General features: G+C 46.7%; 1 protein-coding gene across 8 annotated transcripts in view; it reads right to left on the bottom strand.

The window, feature by feature from the left end:
- The window catches only part of TTC28 (tetratricopeptide repeat domain 28), a 570,331-nt gene that overhangs the window by 79,299 nt on the left and 472,378 nt on the right, over window positions 1–18,654 (bottom strand). For all 8 annotated transcript variants that reach the window (XM_043437597.1, XM_043437608.1, XM_043437613.1 and 5 more), the window contains 6 exons: window positions 14,221–15,562; window positions 12,443–12,966; window positions 8,865–8,974; window positions 6,997–7,126; window positions 4,745–4,963; window positions 2,650–2,815 (listed from right to left, as the gene is read on the bottom strand). In XM_043437597.1, the coding sequence (XP_043293532.1) occupies window positions 2,650–2,815; window positions 4,745–4,963; window positions 6,997–7,126; window positions 8,865–8,974; window positions 12,443–12,966; window positions 14,221–15,562 (2,491 nt within the window). The remainder of the gene's footprint in view (window positions 1–2,649; window positions 2,816–4,744; window positions 4,964–6,996; window positions 7,127–8,864; window positions 8,975–12,442; window positions 12,967–14,220; window positions 15,563–18,654) is intronic.

Here is an 18,654-nt window from a genome sequence, read left to right as displayed (position 1 = left end):
AGAAGCAAGTTACAGTGCTTTCCTCTCTCCCTGCCATTGACGAAGGGCTGAACTATAACCCCAAAGTCATCCTTCTAAATCAAAAGGCACCAGGAAACTCCAATGCCTCCAGTTTCTTATAAAAGAACTGCTCAGGCACAAGCGTTTGGAGTTAAACTATGGTGTCCAACAAGGGGGTGCCGGGAAGTCAAAGGGTAACCCTCTCCTCCTCAGGATGAATTTCAACCTAGGTCCAAGAAAACTGAGATCAAGAGAAGGCTGTACATTCACACAGGCTGAGTCCTCTCAGCGGCTGGTGTGGACTGCGATGTCCTGGCTGCGGCAAGGGCGGCGCACACAGAAACCACCTCTGCACGCGTAGGGGTTCAGGCGGCAGGTGCCGCACACCCGGGTCCCTTCATGATCTCATCTCAGCTCAAGCTCCGCAGTGCGGCCCTACAAGCTTGAAAACCTCATGCTATGAATGTGCTCAAAGAATCTTGGCCTCATGGAGCTCGCTTCCACCAACCAAGGTCATAGAGTTATACAAATCAGAATGCCAGTTTGTTATGTACACTTTATATCTGCAAGTAGATGTCATGAGAAACCAAATGATAGTCAGAAAGTCTGACAAAAAACACCAGGGAGGCAGGACCACCTGAGGGGTCTCTCCACTGAGGGTCACTGCAGACCCTGTGCGTCCTGCCTGCGGTGGCCTTCATCTAGTTCATTTCTCGTCATCCTTCTGCACTCAGCTCAAACACACCTTCCCCAAGACCCCCCTGCAACTCCCAGTGTGGGTTTCCCCACTGCTTACACATTTTCACTACCCCCTGCAATTTTAAGTACTTACAGCAATTTTCATTAAAAGACCATATCTGCTCTATTTTTTTTTTTCATTTCCCTCAGAGCAGGAGCTGTGCCTGCCACCTTGACCACTCTGCCTGATCTCCAGTGGATGCAGCACGTAGTAGGCACTCAAATAAGTGTGGAAGGGCGGGGAGGAGGAGCGCATAATGACTGCCTGTCCACTATGACGAGAACAGCCTTCCGACGGGACCTAGAGTCCTTTTGACAAGATTCTCTCTCCCTTTGCACAAGATTAGAAATTGGCACGGCTGAAGTCTGCCCTACTTATGGTCCCTTTTCTGTATTTTTACTGCTGACCAACCCTTCCCTTCTCACATTTCCTTTGGATATGCAATACCTTTGACCGGGTTACAGGTTAATCAGACTGGTCTAAGCACCTTTCTGTCTGCTGAAACAGCTCTGTGTACCCCTGGCCTAATCTATTTTACGGTCATTTATAGTTGAATCTGGGGAGTAGCCTTACATCCAATTTGAGGGGTTCCCACTCTGTGAAGCCCCTGTGGTCGCCAACCCATGTGCCAGCATCAAGGACAGGGATGCTCCAGGATGCAGGGCAGCCGGGGGAGAAACCGAGCGGCAGTGTGCGCGTGTGGCTGATGCCTGCTTGTGCTTCCCACACACAGAAGCTAGAGATGACATTTTTACATGCTTCGGCTATTGTCTCAAGTATGATATTAATTTTGATAATTAAAAACAGAACCAGTACTGGCCCGGGAGTGTGGCTGAGATCGAGATTGTTTTGATCCTAGCCCTGACACTAACTCACTGTCAGCAAGTCCCATTCCGTGCCGGCTTCCGTCAAATAATGAGCTGGCCTTGATGACCACCAGGGCCCCTTCTGGCCTTGACAGTTCTTTTTCCAATGGTTATTTTTTGTCTAAGAGCTCATCTCAGACCTGATAAATACCCAAAGATCAATCCAGCTGCTGGCAATGACTACCGTACACTCGGGAGTCTGAGTTAAGCACCTATCTCTAAAGAAATCACTGCCACATCTTAGGATTTTCATGATTACAAATAAAATCATTCAAGAGGAAAGCAGATGTCCCAGGGACCTGACACCAGCTCACACAGCAGATTCTCTGACACAGATCTTCTCAACATTTGTTAATCACAGGACGGAGGACTGAGACGTCTGGGAAATCTGGCTATGACCCAGCTCTCAGGGACTTGCTTCCTTCCATCTTCCCAGAAACAGGGTCCTTATGGAAATTACTTTCTATATATAAAATATATATTTTTATATATACATATATTTCTATATATAAAATAGTCAATTATGATTAAACATTTCCATGAGTATATAACTTCTACAATATTTGCAAAAAACAGCACTTTTCTTCCCTATCCTTGATATTGGAAGTTCAACTTCCTTCACCTCAGCCTCCCAACGCACAGATCCTGTCACTGGTGATAAATTCTCAAACAGGCGTTCAGTTGTAGTACAAACTCATTATGAATCTGTTTATAACCAAAGAAGCATCTCAATTTTAATTAGCTAATATATTAAATTCAAAGTCATGTTTATGTTTAAACATTCTACAAACCCATCTTAGAAAATGGGCATGTCTGATGAGGCCCTTCCCTGTCTGAAAGGAAATTACTGAAAAGAATAAAGACAATCTGCTAAGGGGTTTGTACTCCAGAGACACATATTGGCTTCTGCTACAGCAACTGTGAAGAGACTGAGCACAAGTGTGTGGATTTCAGAAGATTTCTGCAAGTAAGATGTTTGTAAAGGAAGAGACAAACGGAAACCCCCGTCCCTGAAGGCAGGCCCAGGAGCGCCGCCCTCCTTACCTCGAGTAGCAGGAGTCCACACCCAGGGCCTCCCGCACGCTGGCAACGTGCTGCTCCAGGGCCGAGCTCGCGGCTGATGGAAGGGCTGTGCTGCTGCCTGTCTGGAAGTCACTGGAGTTTTCTACCGTGGTGTCTCCCAGGTAGTGTTCATGAAACTTCAGAATTCCTAAAATAAGACAAGCACAACCAACATTACATCTGACAGGGGTATAGGGGGAAGGGAAGGTGGAGGGCAAGGGGCAACAAGGTCAAAGCTACGTGACCAAAAGGTCAAAGATGACAAGCGTGTTGTCCTCCAAATCATGGGAAGAAATCCTAGGTCTTTCAGAATTCTAATCGGTACCATTTTTACAATTTTCACTATCAGGTTTGGTGCATGAAAACAAGGAATTCAAGACAGGACTTTTGCTTTTGATGATATATATTCAGAAGCTCCGGGACTGATAGCTAGTTCACATATTTTAAAACAGATGCATCTCAGAAGCAGCAACCAGGGAAAGTTCCCTTTGAGGAATGGTGCGTGCGCATGCCAAAGGTATATTCTCCCCAGAAGCTGAACTCCTGACAAAAACTGTAGCTAGCCAAATATAGACCTTTCACAAAAGCAAAGCAAAATAAATACACAGCATTAAGGCCAGATAAAAACATTTTAAACCATCTTTAAATAAGACCAACTGGTCAATGGTCATTAATGGATTAAAGGAGCAAAAAATGATGGCTGTATGAAACCGAGGCAGTCTGCAGTGGTTTTCTGGCAATAAACACAGGACATATTCTCAAATGGTAATGAGGTGTGTCAGCCCTAGAAAATGCTGGTCCTCTCTGATTGGATTAAAGCCCCAGTGAAAGCTTCAGAGTCTAATTAAGAGCAAAGAGAAACGGAAAGAGAAACAATAGGAGCCTCATTATACATGACTCATTATTACAGGGATTTGGATATGCCACCTGTCAAATCATGTCCCCAAAACATAACCACCACGGAGAGAGAGAACGTGCTCGATGCCTCCATCATCAGCTGTATCCTCCTGAGCACCAGGGCCCGCCGGGGGCTGGGATACAGAGATTCAGCCCACTGTGTCTGACACTCACCAAGTCACCACAGACATCACAACTCAAAACCATTAGCATATAAAGGTCAGAGGCAAGAATGTTCTTTATGGGAAGCCTATGGAAATGTGGGATTAAGGGGAAAATTACAAAGAGTAATCCTGCTGAGGCATGGAATGTATAGGCATTCTCAGAATGTAATCAGAACCCAAGAAGTACCTCAGAGCTATCATCCAGCAATCATTTTTTAAATTAAAGGGATAGAGAGGTAATCAAGAAAAGCTTGTCAGTTCGCCTTGGCAGTTGAACTTTTTGAAACTGGCTTACAGATATCCAAGAAGCCCATTCTTCAAGATTCCCAATTATAAGATCCACTTCCCCAGTCAATAAACTCTAATTGGATCTGGTGTGTCTCCAACATGGTAAAACCATCAGCATTTTATTATGCAAAAAATATGGCCCTAACAGCTAATTAGTGGTTCTGTACTTAGTGAAGCCTGAACATTTAATCCTGATTTAATCAAAGTGGATTTTTATTTCTGAAACAGATTAACAAATGAACTGGTTAAAAATGGGTTTTGCTAAACTCAGAAATTTCAAGCATGAGACTTCATTGATATACTGTGATAAGAGTTGCCATCACCATTTCAGTCTCTTTAACTGGACCACAACAAAGGGTCACAATTATTAAATCATATCGAGAAAGAACTCATTAGGACTTAACAGTTATCGCTTTATTAGCTAGTGAACAACAGTTGCCTAAAAATAGGGCTGCTGGTGACATTAATCCTCCTGTTCTTAGTCTTCCTTGATAAATGCTTCCACATTCACCAGCGAGAAGCTGTGATTTCTTGGGGGAATGAAAAAGCTGGGCTGTCTTATTAATTGAATGCCCCACCACCAGCTACCCACTGAGGTTGACGTTTCACTGAAAGCCAACATTAGCTCCTGGATCTGATCTATGGTAATGCACCTCTCCCACCTCTGTTCATTAGACTTTCACAGTCTGCTGTTTTAATTGCCCTGTTCCCAAGGAAAGAGATCTTACCTGCCCCAGGAGCCAGCAGCCAGCTGTAGAGGTAGCCCGCCGCCAGGGAGTAGTAAAGCACTAGTCCCCTCTGGCCGTTAACCATCTCTAAGATCTGATCAACAGTGACCGGGGAGTAGGGGTCAGAGTCCTGCTGTCCTGTTTGTCGTTCTACCAGGAGATCTGCAAACGCCCTTGTCCGTCCTCTTTCCGCCACGGCCAGAGCTTCATCATGATGGCCTAGGAGACAAAGGGATAGGCTGGGAGTCCACAGGGAGTGTGCTTATCAGAGAGGGCCTCCAGGTCCAGAGATCCTGGGCAGGCGGAAGCCCCATGGCCTCTGCACGCCAACACGTGGCAGACTCTCAGTCAGACTGCCTCAGAGGCCGCATGCAGTGACCACGCTTCTCAAAGCCCCCGGGTTCAGATCCCGCACTCCTGAAAGCTGCTGGGCTTCCCTGTCTGGCAGCTACCTCAGGAGAGCTGCTGACAGCATCCATCCTAGCCTTGCCTACTCTCCCTCCTCAACCCAAGCTGCTCCAGGCCTTCTGGCTTCTGACCCCATCCCCTTGGCTTACTGAACCTGATGTTCTGCTCTCTGGTTACCCTCTCACTTTCCTGCTCAGCTTGGTTCTGATTTGGTCGTGACAGCTGATCCCTCTGGGACATGGCTTCTGACCATCTTTCTATTTCTCCTTGATGTAGCTCCTCCGTGCATCACATTGACCAGTCCCGTTGCCACATTTCACACCAAATTATACCTCTGTGTTCTTACACATGCTGGTCCATCTGCTAGAGTGCCTTTTCCTCCGTCACTTGAAACAAGGACTCCTGACAGCTGTCCTGCCTATCTCAACAACTAAATGAGGCCCTACACATGGAGATGCCTGGTAGGCAGCATTCAAAGCACGGTGCATATGTAAGTGACATTATAATCGCTGGAGCTTATACCTTATTCCATTCTGGTGTCCCATAAACTTGCTTCTTGTCTCTTCTAGTTCCCACAGGCAAAGGGTTCAAACCTCCGAGGTCTCTAATTCTTTGAAATTGCTTTTCTCTTTCCAGTTTTTCCTCAGTCTTTTGATCCAACCTCTAAACCCACTTTGTCTAAGAAACTAGTCTGTAATCTAGTTTAAAAGCTAATGCACAATAATGAGAGCACAAAAGACACAGCAACATCCTTTCAAATGAAGACTGTTAGAAGAAACACAATGCAGAGGATTTACTTGCAATCGTAAATGTACAAACGGAAGAGCTGCTAGAACGAAGGTCCGAAGAGAGAGTGGGCAGAGGCAGGAGACCAGATGCCTCAACTCCAACAGCACTGCGAGGATGCCCCACTTCCTGCAGGCCGTGTATCAGCAGACAAGCGGGGATTTACATGTGTGTATGCAAATGTCTCCTCTTCCTCTATTAAGTTATTAGCTGGAACAGCAGGGACGATTTCTGTACACACTGGAAAACTGGCCCCAAAGTGCTAGACAGACTTAACACTGTGATTATAACAGATAATAAATTGCAATCCCAGGCAATGAGCACAGTTAATAGACACATTTTTAAGGGGAAGTTTGAGCATTCATATATATATAAAGCTAAGGATAGGTTATTGGTGAGGCCTTAACAACCAACTTCAAAGACATTGTTAATTCCAGCGGACACCTACTTAACCCAGCTTCTGGGCTGCGGGAAATGGTCCGCAGAGACGGGCAGGCCTGAGGAGAGGCAGAGCTGGAATCAGGTGGCTGCCACAGTTAGGCCAGGTAAGGGGCACCCCGGCCCGGGAGAGTTGTCACTGACAGTGTCACGGCCACGGGGCAGACAGTACACATGTTTACTAGACGGCAGCATTAAAGGATGTGTGGCAATGAACCAGGGAAGAGGCCAGTGACTTCTCAGGCGCCTGCCCCCACGTACCGTGGGCAGAGGGAACCTGGTGGGAGCACCTGCTTCAGGTACCCTGTCTCCAGGGCACCTCCTCTGGCTCCTGCGTCTGCCTGCCAAGCCTCTTTGTTTCCACAACCAAATCACACCCTACTGGACCCCCAACTTTCATCTGCTGACGAACTAAGAGCTTCCAGAGGTCAGGAGCTGGGCCTTCTTGACCAGCACATGGCACAACATTTGTTGGATGTATGAATAAATTTTTGAAGGCAAGGCTGTGGTTGTGGCTTCAGTTCTGCCATGACAACAAATTGTATTTCATCACGGTGCTCACTAAACGACTCAGACATGGGGTGCACACTCGGGGTGGAAACCCCACTGCTCGCTCTCACCGAGGCTGACGAGTACTCGCTGCAAGGCCTGGTAGGAGGACGTCTGCAGGTCGAAGAGGGAGAGCTTGTAGTCCGTGCTCAGCTGCGCTTCGTGTCGGATTGTCTCAAACAAGGCTGATGCCCGGTAGAGCTGCAAGGGAGGGAAGACAACATTATCCATCTGCCAGAAACTACAGGACAGCCGTTCCCCGACTAGAGACCACTGCTGCTCACATCTTGGTATACCATGGAAAAGTTGTTTTCAGAGTCTCCATTTCCAGACCTGAAAAGGCATCAGTTTGATCATACTTGGTAAATTACAGTTTGTGTAATCAATTTTTGACAGACAAGGGCATCTAAAAGACAGGGGTAATAGACTCATAGTCTGAAAGTTGTGAAAAAAGATCAGCTATTAATGCAATCAAGTCCTGATTTTGATTAAAACAAACGAAAAGCCTCTGCTCTTGTCATCAAGCCACTGTAATTCACCACCCCACGCCTCACAGTGCAGAAGGGCTGGGATGGGAGCGGGTGGGGGGTGGGGGGGGCAGGCTGGAGACGCCTGAGGCAGGGGGCGTGGGGGGAGAGGGTGAGCTGTGAGGACAGCTGTGCTCTCAGGAGGAGGAGGGGGCTTTGTGCAGGCTGTTCTGAACCAGATGTTGCTCCGCACAGCCGTGCTCCGAGAACCGTGTCCACGCACATGGACGCCCTGACACCAGACACGCAGTGCTCCTGAGGAGACACTGTCCTGCTGCTCTCATGGCTTTTCTCCGTGACCTATAGGTCCCTTTTCTCCGGGACCATGAGGCTTTTCTCCGATACCTATAGGTGGAAACAGTATCAAAATTTAAATTCATGCAAATGTAAAGAACAGCATTCTAAGACTAAGGGACTGAGACCAGGAGAGAGGAACGTACTCCCTCGTGACCCTGCCACGAATTTGCTGGGGGACTTTCAGCAAGATTCGGAGCCTCGGCTTCTTATCTATAAAGGGATGGCTATCACTCTAGCTCACAGGGTCACTGAGGAATACACTCAGTCAGTGAAAGTACTTTGAAAACTATAAATCACTGTATCAATAAAAACTTTCATATCTGAAACCAGGAAACCAGAGGATTAATTCTTTAAATTGTAAAATGCCGTAACATCCCAGGATGCTATGGCACAAGTTCAGGCACATCATGTCCTCAATCCCAGCAGCACCTCTGATGGGAGCCTGGATTCACCAATCCTGGGCCCCTTTGCTAGCACAGCGCCCTCCATGCTAACGGCTGCCTCAGCGGCTGAGCACGTGATTTTTGAAGCCATCTCACAACTCTTGCAACCCAACAGAGGGATCTTTGACTAGAGACGACTCCAGGGATCTTTCTAATTTCCAGAGTCAGCCTGAGAGAACATTTCTCTTCAACTCTTGGTTGAACATATGCAGAAACATGAACTCTGTGTGTGTGTGTGTGTGTGTGTGTGTGTGTGTGTGTGAGAGAGAGAGAGAGAGAGAGAGAGAAAGAGAGGGAGAGGGAGAGGGAGAAGGGAAAGAGGCATCTAATGATATAATTAGAAACCTACAAAGACAGTAAATCCAATAATTACAAATTCTTGGATTACTTCTGTCAAAAAATGTATGTAATGTCATATTAAGGTTTTATGAGGAACAGCAGCACATAATACAAGAATTCCAAAGAAATTATTGAGAAATCTATCACACAAGTGAACAAGTCTTTACTATGGTTCAACGTGTCTGGGCTGATAAAGGCTGGATATCTTGTGCCTCATCTCAGGAGCACAAGTCAACACCTTCTGATAAATGTCATCACTGTTAGGATAGTAATCTCAAGATCTTCCATGCTTCTAGAAACAAAATCTACTCAGAAAAGGGTTCTCCTGCTCACCTGATGTTGGGCCTCCTCCAGATTCCCGCTCGCCCAGAGGGAGAGGCCAAGACCATGGCGAATTTTGGCTTCATCTTCTCTTCGGCCCAGCTGCTCTGCTAACCTTAAACCTGAATTCAGAGAGAGAAATCTTGAGGATGTATAGAAGACAGACAATTCCACCCTGCCAAGGAGTTCTAGAGGGTAATTCTGCCTCAGGTGGATATAAAGATTGTCAGCAACACAGTGAGATAAAATGCAGGACACAAGCAGACTCGGCCAAGGCAGAGTAAGCATTCTTTGCAAATTCTGTGTTAGCAGCAACCTTTCCAGGTCACTCCAAGATGCCCCTGCAAAAGCTCAGGCGATGGCTATCAGCAGGAGACCGGCTTGCAGGGCAGGCAGAAACACCGAAGCAAATAGAACCCAACTGGCTGCCTTCCCCACTGTGAAATCCCTAGCTTTGCGAATGAAAACCCCAGGCCTATAAATGTATCGAACCCAATTCTCTGGCTGGCAGTAGTGTTTCTGACAGCTCCACAATCAAGTACAGAAGCCCAGCTCAGATCTCTCCTATCACCTGTGCACAGCATCCAACCAGCATCGACGGGAGACACATCAGATGTCCTGGAAGCAGAATGCTCGCACTGCCTGACCCTGCCTTCTGTTACTGATGCCACTGACACATTTCACATCCGATCTGCTTTTCCTTTAAGGCTGAGACTTTGATGTGCCTCAGTGGGGATGCAGAACAAGTGCTTTTGTGAGTCAAAAGCCTTAGATGAGACTATCCTCATTCTACTGGCCTTCGGATAGGCACCGGCAGTTTGGGTCACTTACTCACAGCAAGCTTCTGGATTTCAGGACACTGGCAACCTCCAGGGCTTTGAGCGAGTCAAATCTGAAGGCAACCTTTTATTGTGTGGGTCACTAAGCAGTTCTCAGCATCACTCTGCCCTCGTTACCCTGCTCTCTGTACTGAGAAGTCAGCTTGTGCCGAGACGGCAGGAAGGCCCCCATGCTACAACTGTACACACAAGGAAGGACTTCCTCTTTATAATCTAATTCAGGGTGAATGGGAACCTACCTCTGAGCATGCTGGGCCCACTCAGTTTCAGACTTCTGGAAAAGAATCGAGTCAGCTGAGAAGCTAATAAAAGTGAGACTCGGGTTCAAGTTCCATAAAATATCATGTATCTCAAAACGCACATAACTCAGAAAACTTAGCAACAGCATTTTACATTTAAATCATGTCACTGGGTAACAAAAACAATATGTACTTGAAAATTATTCACATTTTAAAATACTTCATAGAGTAGGAACAGAAATAGAAGAAATGGTTCTTGGGTGAAAACCAGGAGGAGGCTGTTGTTTAACCTCCAACCAGCTAACTCTATTCACTCTTCAGGATTGCTCTCCTTGCTGGGCCTGGGCCTCCGAGCTGGAAGTCCCTCTGGCAGCCCTCCAGAAGGTATGCTCTGTGCAAGCAGCGACTTGACCATGCTCCCCGCTGGATCCCATAGTGGGGACCCTCGCTGGCCCCATGGTCAGAGGTTCAACAGTGAAGAGCAAACACGGCAGCCACGACATCTGTGCTGTCCCAGTTTCCACCTGCTTCTGCTCTGAGGATCTGACCCAGCCATCCGGCTCTCCTGGAGCCGAGTTGGCTCTAGCTCCCTTGCTTTATTTGCAAAAAGAGAAAAAACTGGATAAGACCAGTGGTTTCAATCAAGGGTAACTATACGACCCACAGAGCTTGTTCAAAGGACTCTGACCAGGCCCACCTATGAGATTCTATTACACATGGGCGGTGTGATGCTAGTGCACAGCCCCTTCTGAAAGTCAGGAAAGAGAACTAAAGTGGTTTCCAACTGAACTGTTCCCTCTCTGCAAGAGTCTGAAGACCCAACTCAAAGCACTCAGAAAATGCCCAATAGGGGTCCTGCACCTATAACAACTCATGTGAAGAGGCGTCTGGATGGGCCCAAGGGGAACATCAGGCTCTGGGGTAGATCACATCCACTAAAAAGACACCGTGGAGACGCCACAATAAGAATTTAGATCTCTGCAAGACTTAAAATTACAACAATAAAAAAAAAACAGCCTTCCATAAATATAGAATTATGTTACAATATCTCAGGCAAAGCAGCTGCTTCATGGAAATAATATTTCAGAAAAAACCAAAGAACACAGCTGAAAGGTTGTCATACGCTAGGTCTGAGTTTAATAGTTTTCACATATTCAACTGAAAACTGCCCCCAGTCTGTTAGAATTTTACCACAGTCTAGTTTCAGGAAACCAAAAGCCAACTCTCATATTTCACGCATTGAGGCAGAGCTCCCATTGAGTGGGAGTCAAATTATGTCTGGGGAGTGGCTTTCAGCCTCCCAGTAACCTCTCAGCCTGGGCAGGCCAGGGCAAGACCTGGTCTGTGCAGAGGACCACCCTGACCATCAGCCACTGGCCCGTTCTCCACTCCATGTGCTGCCTCCCAGCTGGGGCTCAGGAGTGATCGTGGACGCGACTGCGCCAGCCTGGCTCTGTTCTAGGGGGCTGCGTGGAGTCTTGTGCTGTTCCTGGGATCAAGAAACCTGGGCTGAGCCCCACGCCACCACTGACTGACCATGAGGTCAGGATCAAGCCACTGCACTCTGAGCCTCAGGTCACTTAGCTGCCAATGAGAATGAAAAGATACACCTCTCAGGGTTACTAAGAGAATTAAATCCAATTAGATAAACTATGTATGGGAAGTTTTCTGGAAACCACACATGAGCATTTTTGCTGGAAATCAGTACCCCTTTCCTTTTACTCAAGAGCCAAGAACACTGTGTCTGCTGTGCCCCCTCCCAGGTGGTAACACACCATGGCCCTGTGAGAAGTGCTTTCCAGGAGGGTTTCCGGAGTGGAGGGCAAACACACTGCCGCAGGGCTTCTGCGTGGTGAGGGAGGAAGCACTGCAGGCTCACCTATGTGCAGGTAGCCACACGGAGTCTCTGCCAGAGAGGGAACAGAGCCAGGGAAGTGAGGGAAGCAGGCACTTTCCGGGCCGGCCGGAAGCGACCGCACTGTGGCTCCAGCCCAGCCCCGGGGGTAACCAATGCCGGGAAACCTGGCTGACGGCTTGAGCGACCCTCAGACGGATGCTACTGGATTAGACCCTGGCACCACCTTGAAATGGACTTCTGCACAGTGCTGATGCAGCTCAGGTATTGTCTAGCAGACAACGGGCTCGGAACCACTGCGCATCTCCTGATGCAGAGCATTAACCTGTACGTGCTTAGATCTAACTTCATCTTGTGGAGAAGGTGTTTTTCATTCAGTGGAGGGTTCTGAAAGGCAAGGAGGGTGTCAGCCCCCTGGACAGCTGGCTAGCATAGTGAGACAAGCTGGGTGATGCATCCAGGAGAGCGGAAAGAACTGTGAACTCTCAAGGAGCACCCACGGGAGGACACCATGGTTTTGGAGTTGAATTGATGATGTAGCCTCTGAATCCTCACTCCAGGTCAAGATGGTCACTCACATGAGTGCATTTCCTCCTGGGCAGACTGTGAGCTCAGTCTCAGAGTAGACCGAGAAGCTGCACAGACCTTTCCACTTACCTTCCTGCAAGTACATGACTGCCTGGGAGTAGTTCTGCAGAGCATGATGCGTCCTTCCGAGGCTGCTGTAAGACACCGTCTTGGCCACCAAGTCGTTCATCTGTGCAGCGATGCTCAAGTGCTGTTCCTGATAGACCACAGCTCTCTCAAAGGTGCCCAGGGACTCGTAGGTCAGGCCCAGGTTCCCGTAGGCCCGGCCCTGGCACGTGGGGTTGTTGGTCTCCTCGGCAATCTGCAGATCCAGCTGGTGGTACTGCAGGGCTGTATCGTACTCCCCCATCTGCTGGTACACACCCCCCAGGCCACAGGCTGCGTCACTTTCCAGAGCTCGGTCCTTCATCTCTCTAGCAATGTTCAGCTGGCGTTCAAGGCAGGAAATGGCTTGTTCATAATTCCCTAATTGGCTGTGCAGACTTCCCAGCTCGCCGTAGGCCTGGGCTTTATTAAAGGCCTCCCCGAGCTCGTGGGCGACCACAAGCCTCTTTTCAAAGCACACCAGGGCTTGCTGCAAGCTCCCCATTGCCCTGTGGGGATGTAGACAGAAAAGCAATGATATTATTTTGTGCAGGTGCAGACATGCTAAAGCCCCTGAGAAAATGAAAAGCATTTGTCACTGTCACTTACTATAGAAGCTCTTAACTCCTCTTCTAGCTAAAATCTATCATGTGCCCTTAGAGTGAGATGCAGGGGAATTTCATAATCTGGAAAGCAATTCAAGAGTCATCCCTTAGTGACCTTCCCAAGAGCCTGAGATTCAATGGGATATACACCCCAGAGGAAACATAAAATATATTAATAGGCACAATGATAGCAAGTGAACTGTTTGGTTCTTTGGGCTTCCCAATTTCCACTACCGCACAGACTATGTTTTTGAAATCACTTTACAATGGCGATAAATCTTTCACCCTGAGCTTCTCAGAGCACTCTGTGGGTGATGATTTAGTCTGACCCTTGCCCTTCCTCCTCTCCAGGAGCCCTAATCCCCTGCCTGTCTGGAGAGGCCATATATTCTGCAGACACAGACACCCTCTTGGGTTCCCCACACCCAGGAGGAAAGCAGCGCCTTGGTCGACAGTGGGTCTTGTTGTGCTGCTGAGAGATGACACAGTAAGAGGGAGAAGGGCGTGGACTCCGGCAGCAGACCAAACCAGTTGTGTAGGACACATGGATTCCCTTCCCTGAGCTTCAGTTTCTGGACGCTGATAAATCCCATATCCCGTAGCCAATGATGACAAATGTAGACTAATACACAACTACAATAAATATTAAACAAGATATCTACACAAAGTGCCTAGCATGATGATAGTATATGCTCGTTCACTCCCCATCTTTTGAGGTGGCTTTCCCTAAAAGCAATAATATGGGGTCCAAGTAACCAGTGGGTAGAGATGTTATATTAATGAACACATTCATATAATGTGAGGGGAAATCAGAAAAGATAAGTTAGATCAATTCATTCATCTTTCACCTTCCTGTTTTCTCTTTTAGTCTGCTCATTGTGATATAGTCAAAAAGGCACTGCATTTGGAGTCAGAGAGTCCTGCATTAAACTCTCAGCTGTCCCTTTTAAGCTGTGTAATCTTGGACATACACTCTGGGCCTTAGTTTCTTCCTCCGTGACGCGAGGGTAGAAACACCCCGGCTACACTCACAGGATCACCGGAGGAAGCCAATGAGCAGTGTACGGAGCTGCTCTGCGGTCAGTGGGCTGCCATGTGGACACAACAGCTGCCCCTGGTGCAGGTTTGCTAACCACACTTGTCCTCTGTCGTTTTTACCTGTGTCCATTTCCCAGGCCTCGGTAAGCCTTGGCTTGGTCTTGCATTCGATTCAGACTCTGGGCAACAGATAAGTACTGTTCATAGTACTTGATAGCTTCCTCGTAGTCGCCCAGGGCCTCGTAGCAATCCCCCAGGTTGCCGTAGGCCCGGCCCCTGTCGAGCACAGACTCGTTCCCACTCAGCTGCTGCAGCATGGCCAGCTGCTGCTCGAAGTAGCCGATGGCTTCTTCCATCACGTTCATGTTCATTTTTGTGATGCCCATGTTGCCATAGACCTGGGCTTCGAGACTGGGGTCCTTCAGCTTCTGCCCTAGGTCCAGCTGCTCTTCGTAACACTTGAAAGCCATTGTGTACTTCCCCAGGGCCATGTAGACTGCGGCCAGGTGCCCATGAGCTCTGCACTCTCCCGGCAGGTCACTCAGCTCCTGATATACCTCCAGCTCCTGTGTGTGATAACCCAAGGCCTTGTCGTGTTTCTGGATCATTCGGTATGCGGTGCCCAGGGCTGCATAGGCACTGGCCTCCAGTCTCCTGTCCTTCACGTGGTGAGCCAAGCCCAGCTGCTGCTCATAGAATTTTATTGCACCATTGATATCTTTTTTACAGATAAATATATCGCCCAGGTTCCCCAGGGCTCTAAATTTAGCCTGGGAATTATTCAGGGACTGGGCTAGGGACAGTAGGTACTTTTGACACTCTTCAGCTTTGCTGAAATTCAGCAGAGCCTTGAACGCTAAGCCCAAGTTGCAGTAAGCTTTTGCTTGACTCAATTTGTCATGAAGGTCTTTGGCCAGGGCCAGATCCTGCTCATAGTACTTTACTGCCTCCTGGTAATTTCCAAGGCAGTAATGGGCGTAGCCGAGGTTGTGGCAGACCTTTCCTTCTCCCTCCATGTCTTGAAGGTCAGGAGCAAGTCGGAGGTACTGTTCGTAATAGGGGGCAGCCTGGACGTACTCCCCTCGAGAGCAGTGGAAGTTGCCCAGGTTGCTGAGAGCCCGCGCCTCGCTCTGGATGTCTCGCAGCTCCCGGGCGATGTTCAAGTGGTTCTGATAGTGCTGCAGGGCGCGGTCGTGGGCGCCCAGGGCCTGGTAGGCCACAGCGAGGTTCCCGTGCGTGGACGCCTGCGAGGCACGGTCGTTCACTTCCATGGAGATCTGTAGCTCCTGCCGGTGGTACTTGACCGCCTGGTCGTACATGCCCAGAGCATTGTAGGCATTGCCCATATTTCCATAGGCGCGGCCCTGGGCGGCGTAGTCGCTCAGCTCCTGGGCGATGCACAAGTGGGTCTTGTGGAGTTTCAGCGCAGTGTCATAATCACCTTTCATCTGGTGTATGATTCCTGAGAAAGAGCACAAAAGAAAAGGGTTGGAATGACTGATTAGCAATAAAATGTAATTTGCAACTCAATTTATACTCCAATACAATCCAGATGAATTAAAGAATTTAAAATAACAGAAGGTAGAATTAAATATTTATCAGCTTTCCAGAGGGGGAATAGCTTTCTAAGCTTCAAAGCAACAGAAAAAAAAAAAAAAAAAACACACATACACACAAAAAACACTGACAGATTTGGTTACAAAAATAGTAAGTTTTATACTACAAATAGATGCCTAAAATTAAGAGGCAAACACAATACTGGGAAATATATAAATCATATACAAAAAATTCAATAGCTATTGTGTGTAAAGATTTAACTGGGTTTGATTAAAAAAAAAATCAAGACCTTAATTTACTGAAATAGGCAGACAACTCATATCCAAGGAAATATAAAGAGTAACCATAGGGGAAAATGTTAATTTCTTTTAATAATCAAAGAAATGTAAAATAAAGCAACTCTGAAGTATCATTTTACTTCTACTAAATTAGCAAACAAAAAATTTAAACAACACCCTGTACCAGCAAGGTGGCCCTGAAACTAGTAAACCCATCAACTGCTGGACATAAATGGGAACAGTCTCTGGAGGAGTGGCGAGACAGCCTCACTCCCGGTGCTGCTCAGGCCCTGCAGTCCTGCTCAGGGGAGTGTCTTCTAAGGAAATCCTCAGAAGTTCTACGCCTGACAGTCTTCACTGCAGGATTATGGATTAGTGGAAGATCAGAAACATCTTCAATGGCAAACACTGGGGGTTGTATAAGTACATTTCAGTACATCAACTCAATAGGGGATTATGCAGTCATTAAAAAGATTATTACAAAGACTACGCAGAAAAACAGGGAAAAACAGGTTCTTGCAATAATGTTAAGTGGAAAAAGCAAAGAACAATGCTGCATGCTCCCTTGTAACAATGATGAGGAAAATGAATGTGTGCACATGGACAAGACTTCAAGGGGATTATGAAAAGATAAAAACAGTTGCCTTGTTAGGTGATGGAATTTGAATGATTTTTGTTTCAAAATTTCTTCTAATTTTGCTACCCAGCTTTTACAGTCAACAATAATTGCATTTCAAATAGCTCTCATAAACTATGCTATAGCTGCTAAGCCAAGCAGTTGTTTTTACAAGCAGTTCAAAATGAGATATATCATAAATATAAAGCAGTTGCAAATGAGGGATATCATAAAAGGAACTTGGGAAGAGCCTTTAAGGACAGCCTGGTTCATTCCAGTTGGGGCTGGGTGGGAGACACAGAAAAGGCAAAAGGATCTAGTATGCAAACAGGTTTCTCTCTGCCCTTGGTTTTGAATATGCTTTTCTATGCATCAATGTGTGAACTTTGTACTGGTGACCAAAACCTGCAGAAGTATAAAAACTCAAAAACACCAAGATGGGTTCTCACTGAAATGTCTGAATTGAAAACAGAGGCATCGAGAAAGCAAGCTATCAAAATCCAGCCTCTGCAATTTATCTTTACATCTTTCTTTCCTTCCTTCCTTCCTTCACTCACTTACACACTAACCCAGCAAATATTAACTGAACATTTATTGTGTACCAAGCCTTGTGGTGGGCAACACACAGAGAGAGAAATGAAGACACAAGTCTGCGCTCAGAAAGCACACAGGGTCATAAGGGAGACAGTCATGAAACAAATACTGTCAACACACATAATACAAGCTGAAGTGAGCAGGGCGTGGGGGAGAGAGGGGCATGCCAGGGCCACTCCTTTGGTCCTGACTCTCTGCAGCGGAGGTCTGTCCTGCCCCAGGAGTCGTGCCTGTCTCTGGAGCGAGTCATCCGTATGACATTAACTGGATTCAGGACACTGGATAAATCATTAACCTCTTTGAGAATTTTTTCAGTTCATCCATAAATTGAGGAAAATGATAATCTTGATACCAACCTTAGGATAGTAGTGAGGATCAAATGAAATAATGTATGTGCAAGCTCACTGTAAACTATAAAGTGAAATTCAAATATTAGTTACTGAAATTACTATATGCTTCCAGGGAAGGGAATTCTCAAGGTGGTAGAGATTAAACAAACTATGGTAATTCTTCTGTGTATTTCCTTGTACAAGCTAAATATTTCCATTTAAAATAAGCAAATTATGGTACTCTATATGATGGAATAACATGGCACCATTAAAAATGGTGAAGTAGAAATTTATATATTGACATGGGAAAAAATAAAATGTATTAAGTGGTTATATGGGCTTCCCCAGTGGCTCAGCAGTAAAGAATCCTCCTGTAATGCAGGAGATGTGGGTTTGATCCCTGGATTGGGAAGATCCCCTGGAGGAGGGCATGGCAACCCACTTGAGTAATCTTGCCTGGAGAATCCCATGGACAGAGGAGCCTGGCAGGCTACAGTCCACGGGGTCACAAAGAGCATACACAACTGAAGTGACTGAGCAAAGGGGTTATATGGGCAAAATAGTATCCTTAATAAAAACATTAATAGGGTTCAGGCATGTGTGTGTATAGATATATGTTTACACTTATACATACAGTATACATTTTTAAAAATGTTAACAGTAGTAATTTTGGAGTGGTGGAATTTTGCTGTATTTTATTGGATTTTTCTATGATGAATGCATAATCCTTGGTTTAAAAATTAATCAAATATTTCTGAAACTCTGCTCCAATTGGAGCAGATTAGGTCTGGTCACTCCCCTGGATCAGGTATGTCACTGGTGTCCCAGCTGGAAAGAACAGATTTTCAAAGACTGTTTCAAGGTTAGAAACTCTAAGATGCCCAAAACACATTACCTCAGAATCACCTGAAACCCTTCTAGTGGTGAAAAATTACTAGTGAACCAATACAGTATACTAACGCATATATATGGAATTTAAAAAGATGGTAACGATAACCCTATATGCAAAACAGAAAAAGAGACACAGGTGTACAGAACAGACCTTTGGACTCTGTGGGAGAAGGCAAGGGTGGGATGTTCTGAGAGAATACCCTTGAAACAAGTATGCTATCAAGGGTGAAACAGATCACCAGCCCAAGGTTGGATGCATGAGACAGGTGCTCAGGGCTGGTGCACTGGG

Source organism: Cervus canadensis, chromosome 1 (genome assembly GCF_019320065.1).
Source record: "Cervus canadensis isolate Bull #8, Minnesota chromosome 1, ASM1932006v1, whole genome shotgun sequence".
Lineage (NCBI taxonomy): Eukaryota > Metazoa > Chordata > Mammalia > Artiodactyla > Cervidae > Cervus > Cervus canadensis.
Note: the sequence above shows the minus strand (reverse complement) of the source record. Positions and strands in the feature narration are given on the sequence as shown.